At 35.5% G+C, this 22,165-nt stretch overlaps 1 protein-coding gene and 1 long non-coding RNA gene across 4 annotated transcripts in view; one reads left to right on the forward strand and one right to left on the reverse strand.

The window, feature by feature from the left end:
• pcdhac2.S (protocadherin alpha subfamily C, 2 S homeolog) overlaps positions 1-22,165 on the reverse strand; it is a 130,586-nt gene that overhangs the window by 97,659 nt on the left and 10,762 nt on the right. The window contains exon 1 of one of the 3 annotated variants that reach the window (XM_041588815.1): positions 15,321-17,407. The exons of 1 other annotated variant lie outside the window; for it this stretch is intronic. In XM_041588815.1, coding sequence (XP_041444749.1) covers positions 15,321-17,342 — 2,022 coding nt within the window. In that variant the 5' untranslated portion in view covers positions 17,343-17,407. Of the gene's footprint in view, positions 1-108; positions 2,654-15,320; positions 17,408-22,165 lie in introns of those variants that run through there. One more of the 3 variants, XM_041588814.1, reaches the window with a different exon arrangement.
• LOC121402221 lies at positions 2,378-18,557 on the forward strand. Its single transcript, XR_005966700.1, has 3 exons — positions 2,378-2,461; positions 15,728-15,813; positions 17,486-18,557. It is a non-coding gene; the product is annotated as an uncharacterized LOC121402221 (long non-coding RNA).

The raw sequence follows: 22,165 nt of genomic DNA on the forward strand, positions 1-22,165 counted from the left end.
ATCATAGTAATTAAGAAAATCAGTGATAAATCAAACTTAAAATCTCATTATAGACAAAGGCTATGAACGAGTAAAGGATTGAATAAAATGAAGTGTTAACCAGCTTACCTGACTTGATGAGTTAGCAATGGCACCTTGCATGGATGTGGTTCCTTCAGGCTGTGAAGACAGAGGTCCATTTGGAGTGAAGACTATTAAATCATTCTTTGCTTGAAGTGAATTTGAGTAGAACTTATATTGGCTTTGCGAATACACCCAGCTACCCACTGTGTTTGAGCAAATCCTGTAATTTTCTCTGAGTCGGTTGACCTCATCCCTATATTTTTGCCATCGTAAAATTGTGAAGGAAATGAGAGTAATGAGAAAAATGCTGGAAATCGAGCAAATAGCTACAACTAAGTAAATATTTGCATCAGAAAATTCATCATTGATTGCTCTTGAATGATGATGAACTATCTTTGTGTTTTCACCAGAATCCTTAATAAAGATGATGATTTGAGTTAGTGCTGTCATTGCAGGTTCTCCATGGTCCTCAGCCACCACAAATAGTCTGAACTCATCGCCTTCTCCTTCTGTTATGGGACGTATCAGCCTTATTTCTCCAGTATGTTGAGAAATAGCAAATGGGAAATTTCCTGCTCCATTTTTAAACTTATAAGACATCCATGCATTATATCCAGAATCCAAATCAATAGCATTAACTTTAGTTACCAGATTACCTGCTTGTGCTGATTTGGGTGCAGTTACCAGCATTGCAGATGCACTATTAGAATAATTTGATGTAAACCGAGGCTCATTGTCATTTACGTCTACAATGAAAATATTTAGTGTGAGATTAGAGCTCAAAGGAGGAAGTCCCGCATCAGTGGCTTTAATATGACATTGGAAATATGCAACTTCTTCATGGTCAAAAGATGACAAAGCAAATAGATTTCCATTTTCTGGGTTGATGGAGATATAGGAGGAAATGGGGATGCCTTCTATGAAGCTCTCAGTGAGTGAGTATGTTATGAAGGAATTCTGTCCAGTATCGGTATCAGAGGCAGATACTGTGAAGACATGAAAACCTGGGGGGTTGTTTTCCCTGATAAAAATTGTGTGAATGGTTTGTTGAAATAGGGGTGCATTGTCATTCACATCACTGACCTCAACATTGATTGTTATTGAGGCTGAGAGGGATGGGGAACCTTCATCTTTAGCAGTTATCATAACTTGATATTCTGATTTGTTTTCTCGGTCTAAAGGTGCATTAACTACTAGAGAAAAATCCCCACTGAATGCAGGGTATACTTTAAAGATAGTGGGTACTGAGCTGTAGCAATTCACTTTTCCATTGTCCCCAGAGTCTCTATCGCGGACTCGAATAATTGCAACAATGGTTCCTTGATTTGAATCTTCAGGAACAGGCAAAGAAAGAGAAGTTACAGACATCTCAGGAGCATTGTCATTCAGGTCGACAACTGTGACTAAGAGTTGGCAGTGTCCTGTCAAGAGGGGTTCACCATTATCAAAAGCATCAATGAGGACTTCATAAGTATTGCTCTTCTCATAGTCCAGTTCACCTTTCACCCAAATTTCTCCTGTGTACTTATCTAGATTAAATATTGACAAAACTCGTTCAGGGACCAGTTTGCTGAATTCATATGATATTTCCCCATTTTTCCCCATATCCAAGTCTGTTGCAATAAGCCTTGCCACTAAAGTCCCCTTAGGAGCATTTTCAGTGATGCTGCACTGATAAATTGACTGGTTAAATATAGGAGGGTTATCATTCACGTCTTCAACATTTATAATAAGTCGCGTAGAGCCACTTCGTTTGGGGTTTCCACCATCAAATGCCGTAAGAGTCAAATTGTGCAAGCTTACTTTTTCTCTGTCAAGTGATTTTTTCAGAACAAGTTGTATAGATTTAATCTGGTAAATAAATTTTGGAAGTTCTAAAATAAAATAATCATTTGCACTAAGTTCATAGTTTGTGATAGAATGTGTTCCAATATCAGCATCTACTGCTCCCTCTAGTGGAAATCGTGTCCCTGGCAGCCTTGATTCTGGTACAGATATAACGTATTGACTGGAAGGGAACGCTGGATAATTATCATTGATATCCTCTATCTCCACATCTACACGGTGCATTTGAACAGGTTTATCAACAATAACTTGAATGGGTACAATACAAAGAGGTAAATCTGGACATAGCTCTTCTCTGTCTATTGTATGTTTAACGAATAAAATGCCATTTTGCAGATTTACCTGAAAATATTCTTTCTGATCCATAGAGAGAACCCTTAGCATCCTGGAATTAATCTCACTTATTTCCAGACCCAGATCCTGTGCAATCCTTCCAACAAAGGTTCCGTGCTTGGATTCCTCAGGGATGCTGTAATGAAGCTGACAGAAGACCTCCATTTGCATTAAGAATACATAAGCAGCCTGGGTTATCACCAGAACATCCAGTTTGAAGGTAAACATTTCCTGAAGTCAATTAGAGGGTATTTGATGCTTCATATAATCACATCCAAATTGTCTTCCGTTCCAGAGAGATTAAAAGGGAAACATGCACAATTTTAACCTAGATCCAGCAGCAATATGGCTGATTCACCAGCAAAAAGAGAGCCAGTATCTCTAATAGGTAAGAGATTCCAAAGGCAGATACTGACATCTTGTGTTGGAATTAAACATTGCATGTAGTATTTTGGTAAAATATTTTCTTCATATGAATTAGTAATGAAACTAGTACTTAAATCTAGTAGGAATATCTTTACTGCTTTTGTCTTTTAAGGTGATACTATAAAAGGGAAGAAAGACAGAAGTAATTTTTCCAGCCAATTATCCATAGAAATATGAATAATTTATTAAAACATTTTATTTTTATTAATGTATTTGTCTGGACCTAACTTGTTACATATTTTGTGTTGAATGTATACATTATGCAAATGTATTTTTATATTAAGGCTTGAATTCGAATTTTCAATTTTTTTTATGGTCAAAACTGTCAAATTGAACTAGGGAATTGTCCAAACTTAATTCAAGTTTTTTTAAAAAAATTCAAATTAGATTTTCAATATTTATCATAGTCCTTTAAGAATTCAAATTCGACTGTTTGCCACCTAAAACATGCCAAATTGCTGTATAAGTCAATGAGAGAAGTCCAGAGATCAATTTGGTGATGTTTGCAGCCTTCTCTTTTCAGAGAAAAAACTCTAATCGAATTTGATCGAATTTGAATCAAATGGAATCGAGCTTTTAAAATTCAATTTTATTAATACATTTTCCCAAGTCAAATTTCGAATTCAATCGAATTTAGGGGAGTTGTAAAAAAAAACTCACATGAATTCAGAATTCGACCCATGTAATTTTGGGGCACATTTATTAAAAATCAAATATGATTTTTCTCCACAATTCAAATTTTTTTTTGCACCCAAACTCACACATTTGAGTTATATTTTTTAAAAACTTAAATGTCTAGGATTTATTAAGAAAAAAATTTAAAAGCATGAATGTTAAAATCCGTTTTTTATCAGAAAACATAATCAATTTGAGTTTTTGGGACATAAATTTGATCGATTTGAGTTTTTTCAGGACATGAACTTGATCATTAGAGTTTTTTCCCAGTTGTTTTTCATGCAAATTTTTGACATTCGGATTTTTCCATAAACACAAACATTTGAAATTAGAGTTTATCCAAGGTAGAAAAACTCTCACACAACTCACAAATTAGATTCTTGATAAATATGCCCCTTTGTGTTGAATTTATACAGTATGCAAATATCTTTTTGTGTTGTGGCATGGGGAGGCCCATTTAAAAAGGTCGAATTTCTAAATCGTATGAGTTTTTTACATTAAAGCAAGTTGCTTAGAATAGTGATGGGTGAATTTGTCCCATTTCGCTTCGTCGGAAAATTTGCAAAGTGAATTGAAGTCATTCGGCGTCAAAATAATTTAATTGTTATACGCGCACCTATTTTTGCCAAGTGCAAGTCAATGGGCGGCCAAATAATTTTGACGCGCGACAATGCGTGACTATTCTGACGCATGCACAAATTTTTTTAGATGCAGCAGATTTTTCATCTGCGAATTTTCACAACAGTTTCGGAAATTTATTTCCCAGTGGCGAAACGCGGAAATTCACCGCTGGTTTTGTGCCTGCCAAATTTATTCGCCCATCACTATACAAGAAAGCTTTGTGTTCTAGGTCCTACTTTGGCTTCATACAGACCACTCTTTGGCACTAGTGGAACTGCTGAAGCCCCATTCAATTATAATTAACTGAATTTGTATGGCAATATGCTCAGAAACAGAGTAATTCAATTGGAGGTGAAGTTTTTTTCCACATAACCACACAAAACATGTCTTATTTTGAAGAATTTATATTCATTATTTTCTTAGTACAAAATGATTGTGCTTGTTTATGCTTTTTGTGCTCAGGCTTCTATCCATAAAGAAACCCCACTGGTTAAGTTAATGGTCTCTTCCATGATCAAGCTATTGTGTTGCTTAAATCATTATCGTATTACCATGTGAATATATTTGCTTCAATTTTACAGAACAGTCACCGACATAATATTCTATATGACAGGCAATGGTAGTGTAGGGATACAGAGGTTTAATTCCCCTCTGTTCCTTAAAATGTGAAACCACGTGTTGGGAAATCCCCTGCCTGTGCAGCTACAGAGTCTACCTAAAGTCCTGGGAGGGGCTGGAGCCTTGTCCGAGTGCAATGTGTCTGGCAGACACCGGAGGGTGTCACGAGGTGTCGCTGCTGCACCAACTTTGGATATTTAGGAGAGCCATGTGCTCACATTTGCCATTCCTGCTTTCACTTTCACTGCCGCAAAGATGTAAGGGGCAAAAGCTGGAGGAGTCCCTGGATGGCTGGGTTGCGGCAGCCCCAAAGCCTGGGAGCTAGACCAGGAGGGTCGGGAGCTAGACCAGGAGGGTCTGAAGCTCATAAATGCAAAACTGGACTTTTACATGCTCGTACTATGGAGATTTCTGGGAGCTATAATTTAGCTGGAGGATAAAGCAAGTTGTATGCTCAGCGAGGAGAACCTGGAGCTTCTCAGAATGTCATCGCTGTGGATGCCTGTTTCAGCTCTGCGTAAACCTACCCATCTGTGTGAATCCCAAGGGTGAGTTGTGCCTGAGGGAGGGTAGAAAAAGAGAGGATCCAGCATGTTGCATGTGTGTGATACAGGCTTTGCTCATGCGCCTGCCACATGGGAGTAAATACCTTTGTCCAGTGGGAAGGGTATTTGGGCAGGTAGCGCTACCTGGGAAACTTAAGAGCTTTTTGGGAGAAAAGGGACTGAGATTCTTTGTCCACCAGGAATGAAGTGTGACTTTGCCTGCCAATGAGTTGCCAGGATTGGACAGCAGATATTCCCAGGGTAGTGGGTCATCTATATCAAGCAAATGTATATTTTACTTTGCCTTTAATCTTGCATAAAGTAATATCTGTTACATAGAAATTTGTGTTTGAATGTTTTCCTAAAGGGGCCGCCCGCAGGTATATTCTTGGATCCCATTCACCGCTAGTTCGCGCCTGCCAAATTTATTCGCCCATCACTATACAAGAAAGCTTTGTGTTCTAAGTCCAACTTTGGCTTCATACAGACCACTCTTTGGCACTAGTGGAACTGCTGAAGCCCCATTCAATTATAATTAACTGAATTTTCATGCCAATATGCTCAGAAACAGAGTAATTCAATTGGAGGTGAAGTTTTTTTCCACATAACCACACAAAACATGTCTTATTTTGAAGAAGTGATATTCATTATTTTCTCTATCCATAAAGAAACCCCACTGGTTAAGTTAATGGTCTCTTCCATGATCAAGCTATTGTGTTACTTAAATCATTATCGTATTACCATGTGAATATATTTGCTTCAATTTTAGAGAACAGTCACTGACATTGTATTCTATACGACAGGCAATGGCAGTGTAGGAATACAGAGGTTTAATTCCCCTCTGCTCCTTAAAATGTGAAACCACATGTTGGGAAATCCCCTACCTGTGCAGCTACAGAGTCTACCTAGAGTCCTGGGAGGGGCTGGAGCCTTGTCCGAGTGCAGTGTGTCTGGCAGATATCGGAGGGTGTCACAAGGTGTTGCTGCTGCACCAACTTTGGATATATAGGAGAGCCATGTGCTCACATTTGCCATTCCTGCTTTCACTTTCACTGCTGCAAAGATGTAAGGGGCAAAAGCTGGAGGAGTCCCTGGATGGCTGGGTTCGGCAGCCCCAAGCCTAGGAACTAGACCAGGAGGGTCTGAAGCTCATAAATGCAAAACTGGACCTTTACATGCTCATACTTGGAGATTTCTGGGAGCTATAATTTAGCTGGAGGATAAAGCAAGTTGTATGCTCGGCTAGGAGAGCCTGGAGCTTCTGAGAATGTCATCGCTGTGGATGCCTGTTTCAGCTCTGTGTAAACGTACCCATCTGTGTGAATCCCAAAGGTGAGTTGTGCCTAAGGGAGTGTAGAAAAAGAGAGGATCCAGCATGTTGCATGTGTGTGATACAGACTTTGTTCGTGCGCCTGCCACATGGGAGTAAATACCTTTGTCCAGTGGGAAAGGTATTTGGGCAGTTAGCGCTAATTGGGAAACTTAAAGGAACAGTAACATCAAAAAATAAAAGTGTTTTAAAGTAATGAAAATATAATGCAGTGTTGCCCTGCACTGGTAAAACTGCTGTGTTTGATTTAGAAACACTACTATTGTTTATATAAATAAGCTGCTGTGTAGCAATTGAGGTAGCCATTCAAAGGAGAAAAAGCTCAAGTTACACAGCAGATAGCAGATAAATTCTGTCTGTCTAATGGTGTTATCTGTTATCCATTAGTTAACCTGTGCCATATAGCCGTTTTTCAATTTCCGCCATTGCTCCACAGCAGCTTGTTTATATGAACTATAGTATTGTTTCTGAAGCAAACAGATCAGTTTTACCAGTGCAGGGCAACAATACATGATATTTTCATTACTTTAAAACACTTATATTTTTTGGTGTTACTGTTCCTTTAAGAGCCTTTTGGGAGAAAAGGGACTGAGACTCTTTGTCAACCAGGAGTGGAGTGTGACTTTGCCTGCCAAAAGTTGCCAGGATTGGACAGCAGATATTCCCAGGGTAGTGGGTCATTTATATCATGCAAATGTATATTTTACTATGCCTTTAATCTTGCATAAAGTAATATCTGTTACATAGAAATTTGTGTTTGAATGTTTTCCTAATGGGGCCACCCGCAGGTATATTCTTGGATAGTTGGAAAAAGTGTTTAATTTATTGATTAAAAAAACATTTTCTTTGCAAAATGAGTATATTAGTATACCATTATACTGGTATATATACTGAACATTTATGGTCCTCTTCTTCTTCTCCTTCTCATGCAGAATCCCATGTGATCATACAAGACAGTCACTCAGGATCATACCTCGAGTAGTGCTCATACAGTTACATAAAAATCAAAAAATAAAAATTACCATATCTCAAAACTAGTGATGGGCGAATAAATTCGGCTGGCACAAATTTGCAGCAAATTGCAGTGTTTTGCCGCCAGCGAATAAATTTGTGAATCCCCTGTGAAAATTCACCGGTGAAAATTCGCCGGTGTCAATTTCCGAGTTTCACAATTTTTTTTCGTGAAAATGTTAGATTTTCACGATTTTTTTGTGTTTTTTACCTTTGAATTTCACTATTTTTGAGTGAAAACGTCCGAATTTTATAATTTTTTGGGAAAATGTTAGAATTTCAAGATTTTTTGGGAACTTTCCTATTTCACGATTTTTCGCCGTTTTGCAAATTTTGTGAGAATTTTGTGAATTTTTCAGCAAAGTGAAATGGGACAAATTCGCCCATCACTACTCAAAACATTTTTATGGATGCATGTATGGTAACAAATTCATACTATGAGTTTGTGCCAGCATGGTTTTATGCGTAATAGATCTTGCCAGACTAACTTAATTTCTTTTTATGAGAATGTAAGTAGAGACCTCGATTCTGGGATGGCAGTGGATGTGATTTACTTAGACTTTGCTAAAGCATTTGATACAGTGCCACACAAAAGGTTACTGGTTAAATTAAGGAATGTTGGCCTGGAACATAGTATTTGTACCTGGATAGAGAACTGGCTAAAAGATAGACTACAAAGAGTGGTGGTAAATGGAACATTTTCTAATTGGACCAGTGTTTTTAGTGGAGTTCCGCAGGGCTCTGTACTAGGTCCCTTGCTTTTCAACTTTTTTATTAATGACCTGGAGGTGGGCATTGAAAGTACTGTTTCTATTTTTGCAGATGATACTAAATTGTGCAGAACTATAGGTTCCATGCAGGATGCTGCCACTTTGCAAAGTGATTTGTCTAAACTGGAAAACTGGGCAGCAAACTGGAAAATGAGGTTCAATGTTGATAAATGCAAGGTTATGCACTTTGGCAAAAATAATATAAATGCAAGTTATACACTAAATGGCAATGTGTTGGGAGTTTCCTTAAATGAAAAGGATCTAGGGGTCTTTGTAGATAACACGTTGTCTAATTCTGGGCAGTGTCATTCTGTGGCTACTAAAGCAAATAAAGTTCTGTCTTGCATAAAAAAGGGCATTAACTCAAGGGATGAAAACATAATTATGCCTCTTTATAGGTCCCTGGTAAGGCCTCATCTGGAGCATGCAGTTCAGTTTTGGACTCCAGTCCTTAAGAGGGATATAAATGAGCTGGAGAGAGTGCAGAGACATGCAACTAAATTGGTTAGAGGGACGGAAGACTTAAATTATGAGGGTAGACTGTCAAGGTTGGGGTTGTTTTCACTGGAAAAAAGGCGCTTGCGAGGGGACATGATTACACTTTACAAGTACATTAGAGGACATTATAGACAAATGGCAGGGGACCTTTTTACCCATAAAGAGGATCACCGTACCAGAGGCCACCCCTTTAGATTAGAAGAAAAGAACTTTCATTTGAAGCAACGTAGAGGGTTCTTCACAGTCAGGACAGTGAGGTTGTGGAATGCACTGCCGGGTGATGTTGTGATGGCTGATTCAGTTAATGCCTTTAAGAATGGCTCGGATGATTTTTTTGGACAGACATAATATCAAAGGCTATTGTGATACTAAACTCTATAGTTAGTATAGGTATGGGTATATAGAATTTTAATTAAAAGTAGGGAGGGGTGTGTGTATGGATGCTGGGTTTTCATTTGGAGGGGTTGAACTTGATGGACTTTGTCTTTTTTCAACCCAATTTAACTATGTAACTATGTACTATGTAACTATATTAATAAAAAAAATACCCCTTACACTAGAGGGAGCAGTATATACTGAATTCATATAAAATGTCCCAATTTTTTCAGTTTTGCCACTATGGTTCCTTTAGGGGCATTTTCAACAATGCTGCTTTGGTAAAACGACTGATTAAATATCACCAATTATCAATTATGATTCACATCCTCAACATTGATAATAAGTTGCGTAGACCCACTAAGTTTGGGGTTGAATGGTGCAAACTTTCTTTTTCTCTGTCAAGTTATTGGTGAATAGATTTTGGAAGTTCTAAAATAAAATAAGTTCATAGTTTGTGATAGAATTTGTTCCAGTATCAGCATCTACTGCTCCCTCTAGTGTAATTCTTATTCATGGCAGCCTTAATTCTGGTATACAGTAGCTATTGGATAGTTATAATTTATATCTTCTATCTCTACGTCCACAAGGTGTATTTGAACAGATTTCTCAACAATAACTGGAATGGAGACAATACAAAGAGATAAATCTGGACAACACTCTTCTCTGTCTATTGCATGTTTAATAAATGAAATGCCATTTTGCAGATTTACCTGAAAATATTCATTCTGGTTCCTAGAAATGATCCTTAGTAATCTTTTATCAATCTTACTAATATCCAAACCAAGATGCTGTGCAATCCTTCCAACAAAGATTCCATGTTTGGATTCTTCAGGGATGCTGTAATGAAGCTGAGAGGACTTGGTCCCAAACCATAAGCAATAAGGAAAAATGAACAATGTGGCTTATCACCAGAATTATTTATTCTGAAGGTAGGCATTTCCAGGATTTAGAAGGTAATTGATGTTTCATGTATTTCAACAAGCATCCAACATTGAAAAAGGAAACAGTTACAATTTTTAATACAACCAGCAGCAATATGGCTAATTCACATGAAAAAAATCAAATTCAAATCCAATTCAATCGATTTTCAGAGATAAAGAAGGTAAATACTGACATATTGTGTTGGAATGCGATGAAGCATAAAATTCGTTCTTACTTTCTTAAATTAGTTTTGTATTTTGTATTTGTATTATAGTATTTATTAATAACTGCATTAAATAATAAGAGAAGTTCTGTATTTTTAAAATGTCTTAAAATCTCTAAAATATTGGTATATTTAGATATTAGGTTTATGCTTCTAAGACTTTGTAAACTGTTAAATACCACATTTCAGGGAAATTGTTATTGTGAACAAATAAACAAAATTGAGTTTGGATTGGGTATTTTATATGCTTGCATTGATACATACATGCATAGGAGATAGATATTTTTTTTTTCACTTAATACAAAAAGTAAGAGAGAAAAAAATGTCCATTATATAGGGGGTTATTTATCAAGTTCAAATTTATCTCAATATTTTCTGCTGCAAACTCTGGTCAAATCCGTTCGGGTTTTTTATGCTTATTTATTACATTTTCCTGAGAATTTGCTTTGCGGGTAAAAATCCGATTTTCATGATTTTTTACTGATTTTTTCATCGAATTTTCATGATTTTTTCTGAAATTTTTACCGGAAAACTCCAAAAACGTTGGGGTATTGCACGAAACCCAGCGCACATCAAGAAATCATTGGGAATTCTCCCATTGACTTATATACAACCTTGACTGGTCTGAGATGCCGGATTTTCATATTTTGACTTTTCCATCCTCAGGGTTTAATAAATTCCAAAAAAGTCAGATATTATATATAAAAAAAAAATCACAAATTTTTCGTGATTTTTGCATTCGGAGTTTAGTAAATAACCCCCATAGAATCTGGGTCATTATGCTGTTCCAGTAAGCCTGCGTTACATAGTTAAATAGTAACATAGTAAGTTAGGTTGAAAAAGGGCACACGTCCATCAAGTTAAACCTTCTGATTTTTTTAACCTGCCTAACTGCTAGTTGATCCAGAGGAAGGCAAAAAAGGCATTGAGCTACTACTTCTATAATTAACGCAACAAAATTTATAATCTTTTTCATTTTTGCTGAAAATGTCAAATGACACGATATGGTTCTATTTGAAACTATAAAAATGCTATGGTACTTGTGAGCTGTGACCCACAGTATATAGGGGGGTCCCAAAGGTAGATCGGGATCTACCAGTAGACCTTTAGCTGGTGATCAGTACATCTCAAGACACTCTCAACAAACAGCTTGTCTAAATCACCCTCCTGTTTCATCCTTTTCATTCAGATATTTATTATGTTAAGGTTACATAAGAAATAGTTGTTTGTTATATATAACAATATACATTTTCTAATAAATCAATATTTAAGTTATATTTTCATGGAGGATAATACTTACAATGTTTTATGGATGTAGATCATAATGGGACAACATCACTAAAAGTAGTATAAAGTATGGACACTCCCATTTTAGCAACACTCTTTGATTAGCCAAAAATCTTTTCAGCTTCACAATAAGAATAGTTAAAGTTGCCTACAAAATATGCAAAAGCAACTCTAGTTGCCTACAAAATATGCAAAGCAAACACCAAAAAAACCCCAAAACATATTTGTAATGCTAGTAGCAATAGTGCAAGCGACTGAGTCGGGGTCCAGGAATTCTCATAAACACCACTTACCAAAACTTTTCTTTTTCATTGAATACTACAAATAAAATAAACTAGCATGCATCACTGTAAGGTTACTTGTTTGCACTTGAAGGTACTTCTACTTGTGATTAGTATTTAAACAATAAACAATATAAGGCTCTTTTTACACTAGTGTGGTACCAGTTTAAATATTTAAAATTTAAAGTAAAAAAGTTTAAAGGTCACTGTTTCATTGGATTATTAAGAGGCCTATTTATACCTTTTTGAAGTTGAGAAAAAAACATGCGCACCAAAAAATGCAATACAACTTGTGCAACTTTTCTCTCTTAAAACACATTTTCTACGGCACACCACTTACTTTCTTTCCATAGGGTGCATTCAACTCCTCAGGCTACTTCCAAGCCAATTTCTCAAACAAGAATTCCCATAGGGAGGAAGCACACCAGACCAGTCTGATGTGCTTCCTCCCTATGGGACTTTTCCCTCTCAAACACTAGCTTATTTAAAAAATAAAACCAAGACAGAATATTCCAGAAAGAAAGTTGCATGCCAGAGAGAATAACATTGCTCCGTTGATTTTCAATGAGGCTAAAAAAAACAATTACCAATGCTTTATATTAACCTCATCAGATATTACTTGTCGATTTTTTTTCTGGTAATTTTTTACAATTCTTTTCTTTAATAAATGCATTCTAGTTAGCTCAGAATTTTCCTGGGTGCTTGGCGTGGGAAGCATGTGCACTTTCAGCCAGTTTTTTTTTAGCATTCACATTTCAAAGTAAAAGGGCGTTTTTTTGTGCAACAATTTTTCAAACCGTGCAATATTTTTTTTACTATCCAATAGATACACAGCAAAATTTTTAGCTTATCCCTAATGAAAACACAAAATCAGATTGGGATAATTCAGATTTTAAATATTCTATATAGAATTTCACTACAATCAAACTTGCACCACAGTGGTCGTGAGAAACATAACAGATGTTTTAGCAAAAGTAATGGAAAAACGACTTGAAATATTCAAACATGTTAAACGTATAATAAAAAGTCTTCTACGTGCTAATACCAATAGAATTTTAGGATTATCAAATTGTAAACTACTAAAAAAGTAGTTTACAATTTGATATCAACAAGAATTTAAAAATTTTTTGCTATTAAAAGGTATTAAACGATTAGTAAACAGGTAGTCTTATTTAAATGTTTAGAACTCCTTTTCCTAAAATTGATAAATAAGTTAAGACATGCTGTAATTCAATTCATAGTAAAATATATGAGAATACATCACGATATCTCCATTCACGGATTTGAAGACCTCACCTCTTTATTTTTACAATCACAATACAATGAAAGAAATAAGAGTAATGAAGAAGAAGCTGAAAGTGAGCACATAGCTATGAACAAGTAAATTGTTATCACTGTTTCCTCATACTGTAAATGTTAAGTCTATCAATGATTTGAGCTACTGCTGTCATTGAATGCTCTCCATGGTTTCCAGCCGCAACAGACAGCCCAAATCCCTTACCTTCAGCATCTGCTAATGGTTGTGTCAGTCTTATTTCTCCAGTGTGCTAAGCCATGCCAAATATTACAGGATACTTTACTGTGTTTGATAACTAAGATTGCACTAATCATGGTTACATGATGACTACGTAGTAATGTATAGTACATTATAAAAGTAATATCTGTTCTCAGTGGCGTGGCCAATCTAATTTCCCTAAACCTTAAATTAAAAATTCTCATCTGATATTTTGCGATGAAACAATCAATGAAACAATCAATTAATTAAAATTTATTACTTCCTAAAATACCTGTAGATACCCTACATGATAACTGATGTCAATACAACAATAATTAATACTAAATGGTGTGCAAGTTATCATTACAAAGAAACTGAAATGTTCTATGCAGTTGTATTAGAATTTGTAATAGTTTATATAGTCAGACTCATGAGTACTTGTTCAGAATTAGGGTGTGATTTCCTTAACCAGCCAGGGCAAAAGACTTAAACATATTGAGAAAATAATTATTTTGTGCATAATAGTATTATCAGCCAAGGAAATAAACTATGAGCTAAGACATATCCCAATGTATGATATGGAAAAAGTTATAAACAACATACAGTTAAGGTCATAAAATGCAGACAAACACATCATTGCACCAGAATAAATAGTAGTTAAAGGGGAATGTAGACCAAAGGGGAAATGTTACAGATTTTTTTAGATTGTGCCCATATAGTACAAACTGTCATCTAGAGATCTAGAGGAACAGATGTACAGTCAACCTTTTAAACATTCTGCAGTCATTCAAATTTTTATCACTTCTTGGTTCAAATCTCCTTAAACACAGTTGGTGACTGCATACTCCCTTGCTTTTTTTACTAGGATTGTGCCCCATGATAATATTTAGCATTTAACACTAAGATCAAGAAGAAACTCTGAATATGAGTGGTTACAGACAAAACACTAGTACTATATGCTCAATGTAGTGTTGTTATACAAAACACTGGAAGCCTTTTCTAGGATCCTTTCTAAGTTAGTACCCATAAAATATTACCTACTGAAAGTGTTGCAGTCACTATAAAACTGCTAACAGCAAACTAAAAAAAAATACTTTCATTTGATTATATGCAATTTCCCAGCTCAAATACATAATCAAACTGTAATGATCCAGAGGGATTGGATCAAAAAGTAAGTGAAAAAAAACTTTGTGGCACCTGACATTTCCTTACAGATGATGGCCTCACATATTATGACTGCAATATGATGAAAGTTAATTTAGGGCCCCAAAGAAGAAGTGGTGGTTAGACATATTTTGTTGAAAATATATCAGACTGTGGAACAAGTTAATTGTCTTTGGATCAAGTTTTAAACTCTTCAATACATTTTAGAAACACTTATAAAAATAAAAATACATAAAAAACATATTTCATATTGTTATATTTTCACAATTGTAATATATATATATATATATATATATATATATATATATATATATATATATATATATATATATATATATCATAGACTATGAAATAATAAAAAAGTGAATTATTTTTACATGGGTGTGCCGGTTCTTTAATGTTCGTGGATATATACATATTTTAACCGTGCACCCCGTTTACACATTTTGGCCTTGGAATGCGGATCCTCATCGAACTGATGTTCGTGTATAACTATAAATTTATAAATATATATTAGTGCAAAAAGTGTCTGCACTCTGTGTAGAAAGTAATTTCTCCAATTATGAGTTGGTCATAATGGGGGCATCTGTTTACTGGCCTTTAGCACATCTGCCCAAATTATAGACAGTTCCGTTGACCTGAACTGAATTGGTTGTCAGTTTTTGTTTCTCCAAATACAAAATATCTATATGTAACACATTCAGAAGAATTTGCTAAGCTGAACTACTTTGGACTACAGATGCAATGCAAAAATAACAATACTCAATAAACCCTTATAATAAGTACAGTTTTGTTCAGGCTATAGGTTTTGAAAAAGGTTAAAAAAATTATCTCACCTGACATGATTTTATAATTACTCCTTGCTGGGATGTGGTTTCTTCAGTTTGGGAAGATGGAGGTACATTTGGAGTGAAGACTATTAAATCATTCTTTCCCTGAAGTGAATTTGAGTAGAACTTATATTGGCTTTGAGAATACACCCAGCTACCTACTGTGTTTGAGCAGATCTTGTAATTATCTCTCAGTTGATTGACCTCATCCCTATATTTTTGCCATCGTAAAACAGTGAAGGTGATAAGTGTTATGAGAAAAATACCGGAAATTGAGCAAATAGCTACAACTAAGTATATATTTGCATCAGAAAACTCATCATTGATTCCTCTTGCATGATAATGAATTATCTTGTTGTCTTCAACAGAATCCTTAATGGAGATAATGATTTGAGTTAGTGCTGTCATTGCAGGTTCTCCATGGTCTTCAGCCACCACAAACAGTCTGAACTCATCACCTTCTCCTTCTGCTAAGGGACGTGTCACTCTTATTTCTCCGGTATGTTGAGATATTGCAAATAAGGAATTTCCTGCTAAATTTTTAAACTTATAAGACAACCATGCATTGTATCCAGAATCCAAGTCGACAGCATTAACCTTAGTTACCAGGTGACCTGGTTGTGCTGACTTGGGGGCTGTTACCGATATTGCAGATGCACTGTTAGAATGATCTGTTGCAAATGCTGGTGCATTGTCATTAACATCTTTAATAAAAATATTTAATGTCAAATTTGAGCTCAGAGGAGGAAGTCCTGCATCTGTGGCTTTAATACGACATTGAAAATATGCAACTTGTTCATGGTCGAAAGATACCAAAGCAAACAGGTTTCCATTTTCTGGGTTGATTGAGAGATAGGAGGAAATGGGAATCCCCTCTATGTAACTCTCACTTACTGAGTATGTTATGAAGGAATTGTGGTCAGTATCTGAATCAGAGGCTGATACTGTGTAGACATGAGAACCCGGTGGGTTATTTTCCTTGATAAAAATTGTGTGAACTGCTTGTTGAAATAGGGGTGCGTTGTCATTTACATCACTGACTTCAATATTGATTATCATTGAAGATGAAAGGGCAGGGAAGCCCTCATCTATAGCAGTAATCACAACTTGATATTCTGATTTGTTTTCTCGGTCTAAAGGTGCATTAACTACAAGAGAAAAATCCCCAGTGAATGCAGGGTTTATTTTATATGGAGTGGGTGGGGAAATGTAGCAGTTAACTCTCCCATTGCCACCAGAGTCTTGATCGTGGACACTAATAATTGCGACAATGGTTCCTTGGGTTGCATCTTCAGGAACAGGCAAAGAAAGAGATGTTACAGACAACTCAGGAGCATTGTCATTCAGGTCTACAACTGTGACTACAAGTTGGCAGTGTCCATTCAAGAGGGGTTCACCATTATCAAAAGCATCAAAATGGATTTCATAGGTATTGGTCTTTTCATAGTCCAGTTCACCTTTTACCCATATTTCACCTGTGTGCTTGTCTAGACTAAATATTGACAACACTTCTTCAGGGACCAGTTTACTGAATTCATATAATATTTCCCCGTTCTTACCCTGATCTAAATCAGTTGCATTCAACTTTGCCACTATGGTCCCTTTAGGGGCATTTTCAGTAATGCTGCTTTGGTAAAATGATTGATTAAATACAGGGGGGTTATCATTTACATCCTCAACATTGATAACAAGTTGCGTAGAGCCACTTAGTTTGGGTTTTCCACCATCAAATGCCGTGAGAGTCAAATTGTGCAAACTTTCTTTTTCTCTGTCAAGAGATTTTTTCAGAATAAGCTGTATCGATTTAATCTGGTGAATAAATTTTGGAAGTTCTAAAATAAAATAATCATTTGCACTAAGTTCATAGTTTGTGATATAATTGGTTCCAATATCAGCATCTACTGCTCCCTCTAGTGGAAATCTTGTTCCTGGCAGCCTTGATTCTGGCACAGAAATAGTGTATTGACTGGAAGGGAACACTGGATAATTATCATTTATATCCTCTATCTCCACATCCACACGATGCATTTGAACAGGTTTATCAACAATAACTTGAATTGACACAATACAAAGAGGTAAATCTGGGCAAAGCTCTTCTCTGTCTATTGCATGTTTAACAAATAAAATGCCATTTTGCAGATTTACCTGAAAATATTCCTTCTGGTTCCTAGAAATGATCCTTAGCAATCTTGAATTAATCTCACTGATATCCAGACCAAGATCCTGTGCAATTCTTCCAACAAAGGTTCCGTGTTTGGATTCTTCAGGGATGCTGTAATGAAGCTGACAGAGGACCTGATTCCAAGCCATTAGCAATAAGGAAAAATAAACAGCCTGGATTATCACCAGAATATTTCTTCTAAAAGTAGGCATTTCCTGTATTTTGAAGATGTTTCATATATTTCAACAAGCATCCAACAACAGTCTTGTTTTATGAAATGATTAAAAAAGAAAGCATCTACGATTTTCAACAAGACTAGCAGCAATATGGCTGATTCACGTGAAAAAAATCCAATTGGATGGCTTTTCAGAGATAAGGAAGGTTAATACTGACATCTTGTGTTGGAATGTGATTGTGCATAAAATTCTTTCCTTCTTAAATTATTTTCTCATAAGAAAATGTGCGATAGTAGTTATTACAGTTATTATTTATACTAAATAACACCAATAATAAAAAGTTCTGCATTATTAAAATGTGTTAATATCTCTGTAGAATATCATCTATAGATATTGGTTTAGTTCGCTATTAGGTTTATATGCATTTAAACCTGCAGTTATTGTCTCATTTTAACACCAAAAATGTATTTTGCCAGAAGTTATTCCGTAAGAATAGTATTTTATTTCAAAATTAGATAGGATGAAATTACACTTCTTGTTCTCAAGATGCTGCATAGAAGCACTCCCCACTTCTAGTGCACAATTTAAATGGATGTGGATTTATATTTAGAAACTTTTAAAATTTACAAGAAAAGTGTTATCAAAATTGAATTGGGTATTTTACATGCATGCAACAATACACAGATAACTAGAGGGTAAATAACGTAGTCTTACTTACTTTCCATAATACAGAAAGCAAAATGCAAAAATGTGTCTTCTACATAGTGAGTGTGCCATTATGCTGTTCCATATTAAACTGAACTTAGGTGAAAACCTTTATTTATAAATAATCTTTTTCATTTTTGCTGTAAAGGGCAAATTACATGATACTCTGGTTCCATATGAAACTATAAAACTGCAACAATATTTGTCGCCCACACGTGACCAACAGTCACATTGCTCCCATTTCTGACAGATTTCCTGAAACTTTACATATTAGAATGAGGGCACATGTACCTATTAAACTAACTATGGAGAATGTCAGGGAACCAGGGTTTCTGGGTCTGATCATGTATGTGACTGCTGCAAACGGTTTACTTCTGTCCGAATAGGCAAGATGAGAGCTCTCCTTCAAATTATTATTAGTATTATTATTATAGTTGTCTAAGAAATATACAGAAACTATACTAAAAAAACATGTTTATACTAGCTGCAATACTGACTATTAAATCATTCTTTCCCTGAAATGAATTTGAGTAGAACTTATATTGGCTTTAAGAATACACCCAGCAACCTACTGTGGTTGAGCAGATCTTGTAATTATCTCTCAGTTGATTGACCTCATCCCTATATTTTTGCCATCGTAAAACAGTGAAGGTGATAAGTGTTATGAGAAAAATACCGGAAATTGAGCAAATAGCCACAACTAAGTATATATACAGAAACTATACTAAAAAAACATGTTTATACTAGCTGCAATACTGAATTTGCCAGCAGTGCAATTTTATCTATATATATATATATATATATATATATATACTGTATATATATTTTTTATAGTTTCATAGAATTATAAGTCTTCAAGAATTTTAATATGACCACAGAGGTAGTGATAGGTATTAAACATATTTTCAGCAAAAGCCATAGAAATATTATAATATTTCAACATGTTAAAAATACCATAGAAAGTCATCTGAATCATAATACTAATAGGACTAATAGGAAAATAGTTTAGCAATAATAATAATAATAATAATAATCATCATCATCATCATGGATTTACTATTTGCCCAATGTATTATAAATACTGTACATTGTAACCTAAACTTGACATAAACTTGTGTTGTGTCTTGTGAAAACATGTGAATTTGTTCAACCTAATTTACAACTTTTCTATGTTTGTTACTATATTTAGATTTTTAAAACCTAATTCAAGCATATGTTTCTCAAAAGTAGTGAACACAAATCTCACTTATTATATGTTGCTGAAAATATTGCATATTTATTTAATTTAGAATTTCTTTCTAAATCTAGAATTTCTTTCTAAATTCTAAACATTTTTTAGAACTGCTTATCTAAAATATATTTCCATCTAATGAGAAGGAGATTTTGTTTGGACATTTTGACTGGAAAGAAAATCACATATGCTATAGTTGTTGTAATATTATTAGCATTATTATATGATAGTTATGCATTTAGATGTTCCTATTCCTTAGATATGTCCAAATGAATGGAACAATATGTTTCCACACAAAAACATGCCCAGGAACATTTTATTGTGTCAGACAAGTTTTGTTTGCATTTATTTTCATGTCCGCATGTTTTTTTCACAAACTCAAATTCACCCCAGATTGGGAGAGGTTTATTGTCAAAAGTATTAAATAATTTTGTTGCAGAGCTCCACCTAAACTTTCAAATTGGTGAAGGTTATGTAGAGTCTTGGTTATGAAGAAGAATGGCTAGACAATTTGGGATTTTTTTCAGAGTAAAGAGGTCGCAGCGGGCAGATAGGTCTCTTTCTAATTATACATATTGATCCTAACAATCAACTCTCTTGATCCTTCCAACAGACATAAAGGGCACCCATTCAGATTAAAATAAAGAAGGTTCCATCTTAATATGCAAAAAAAAAAGCGAGGGCTGTGATGTGTGTTGTCAGCATATAAAAGGTTCATGACTCCTTGTCATTTTTCTCCAGTCTTCTGAGAATCTGTTTTCCCATTTCAGTTACGACTGTGTGACTGCTCCTATTAAAGCAACAAGATGCTTAGGTACACCTACTGTCCACGTTAAAATAATCTTTAGCATTATCTTACTGCTAATTGATATTAGGGGAATTGTACAGTTTTCAAAGTCTTTCAGGTTTTCTTTATCTTGTATTAGAATATAAATTAAGGATCCACCAAATTTAGGATCTGGTTAGGATTTGGCAAAATTCTAGAGCTTTTTGGAGGGTTTCGATCTTAATGATCATCTGGCCCTCATCCACAACCTTGCCTGAAAGCTCAGGTTAACTGAATAAGACAATTTTAATTAACAGTTTATGCATTTATAAATCATTTTCTCAGTTCTGAATAGGCAAATTTTGGTTTAGTTATTGAACTGTATCTTTTTCTGAAGATTTAGTCAGTGATCAAATTACTGTATGTATCCCTAATATACTGACATTTTCCAATCTATTTTTACAGACATTTGGCATCATTTGGATAGTACTTTGATTCTTCTTCAGTTACTTGCCATTTCTGTTACAATTCTGATACTTGTTGTGCCCAATATTATATCCTCATACAACAAAGGATCTTCTGTGCAGCTAGCATGATTATTATTTTGGTTATTGACACATTTCCTCTGTGTATTCCTTCCATTATTGCTTGCTGTTAAATCAACAATGAAGTGCATGCTCACATCTTCTGTGCATCCACTTAAGGCTGAAATCAATTGCAGATATCTCATAGAACATCCTCAATGTCTGTTCAACAAAAGTTATAATATACAGTGGTGTGAAAAACTATTTGCCCCCTTCCTGATTTCTTATTCTTTTGAATGTTTGTCACACTTAAATGTTTCTGCTCATCAAAAACCATTAACTATTAGTCAAAGATAACATAATTGAACACAAAATGCAGTTTTTAAATGAAGGTTTACGTTATTAAGGGAGAAAAAAAACTCCAAATCTACATGGGCCTGTGTGAAAAAGTGATTGCCCCCCTTGTTAAAAAATAACTTAACTGTGGTTTATCACACCTGAGTTCAATTTCAAAGGTTATAAAGCCATTTCTAAAGCTTTGGGACTCCAGCGAACCACAGTGAGAGCCATTATCCACAAATGGCAAAAACATGGAACAGTGGTGAACCTTCCCAGGAGTGGCCGGCCGACCAAAATGACCCCAAGAGCGCAGAGACAACTCATCCGAGAGGCCACAAAAGACCCCAGGACAACATCTAAAGAACTGCAGGCCTCACTTGCCTCAATTAAGGTCAGTGTTCACGACTCCACCATAAGAAAGAGACTGGGCAAAAACGGCCTGCATGGCAGATTTCCAAGGCGCAAACCACTTTTAAGCAAAAAGAACATTAAGGCTCGTCTCAATTTTGCTAAAAAACATCTCAATGATTGCCAAGACTTTTGGGAAAATACCTTGTGGACCGACGAGACAAAAGTTGAACTTTTTGGAAGGTGCGCGTCCCGTTACATCTGGCGTAAAAGTAACACAGCATTTCAGAAAAAGAACATCATAAACAGTAAAATATGGTGGTGGTAGTGTGATGGTCTGGGGTTGTTTTGCTGCTTCAGGACCTGGAAGACTTGCTGTGATAGATGGAACCATGAATTCTACTGTCTACCAAAAAATCCTGAAGGAGAATGTCCGGCCATCTGTTCGTCAACTCAAGCTGAAGCGATCTTGGGTGCTGCAGCAGGACAATGACCCAAAACACACCAGCAAATCCACCTCTGAATGGCTGAAGAAAAACAAAATGAAGACTTTGGAGTGGCCTAGTCAAAGTCCTGACCTGAATCCTATTGAGATGTTGTG

This window comes from Xenopus laevis, chromosome 3S (genome assembly GCF_017654675.1).
Source record: "Xenopus laevis strain J_2021 chromosome 3S, Xenopus_laevis_v10.1, whole genome shotgun sequence".
Taxonomy (NCBI): domain Eukaryota; kingdom Metazoa; phylum Chordata; class Amphibia; order Anura; family Pipidae; genus Xenopus; species Xenopus laevis.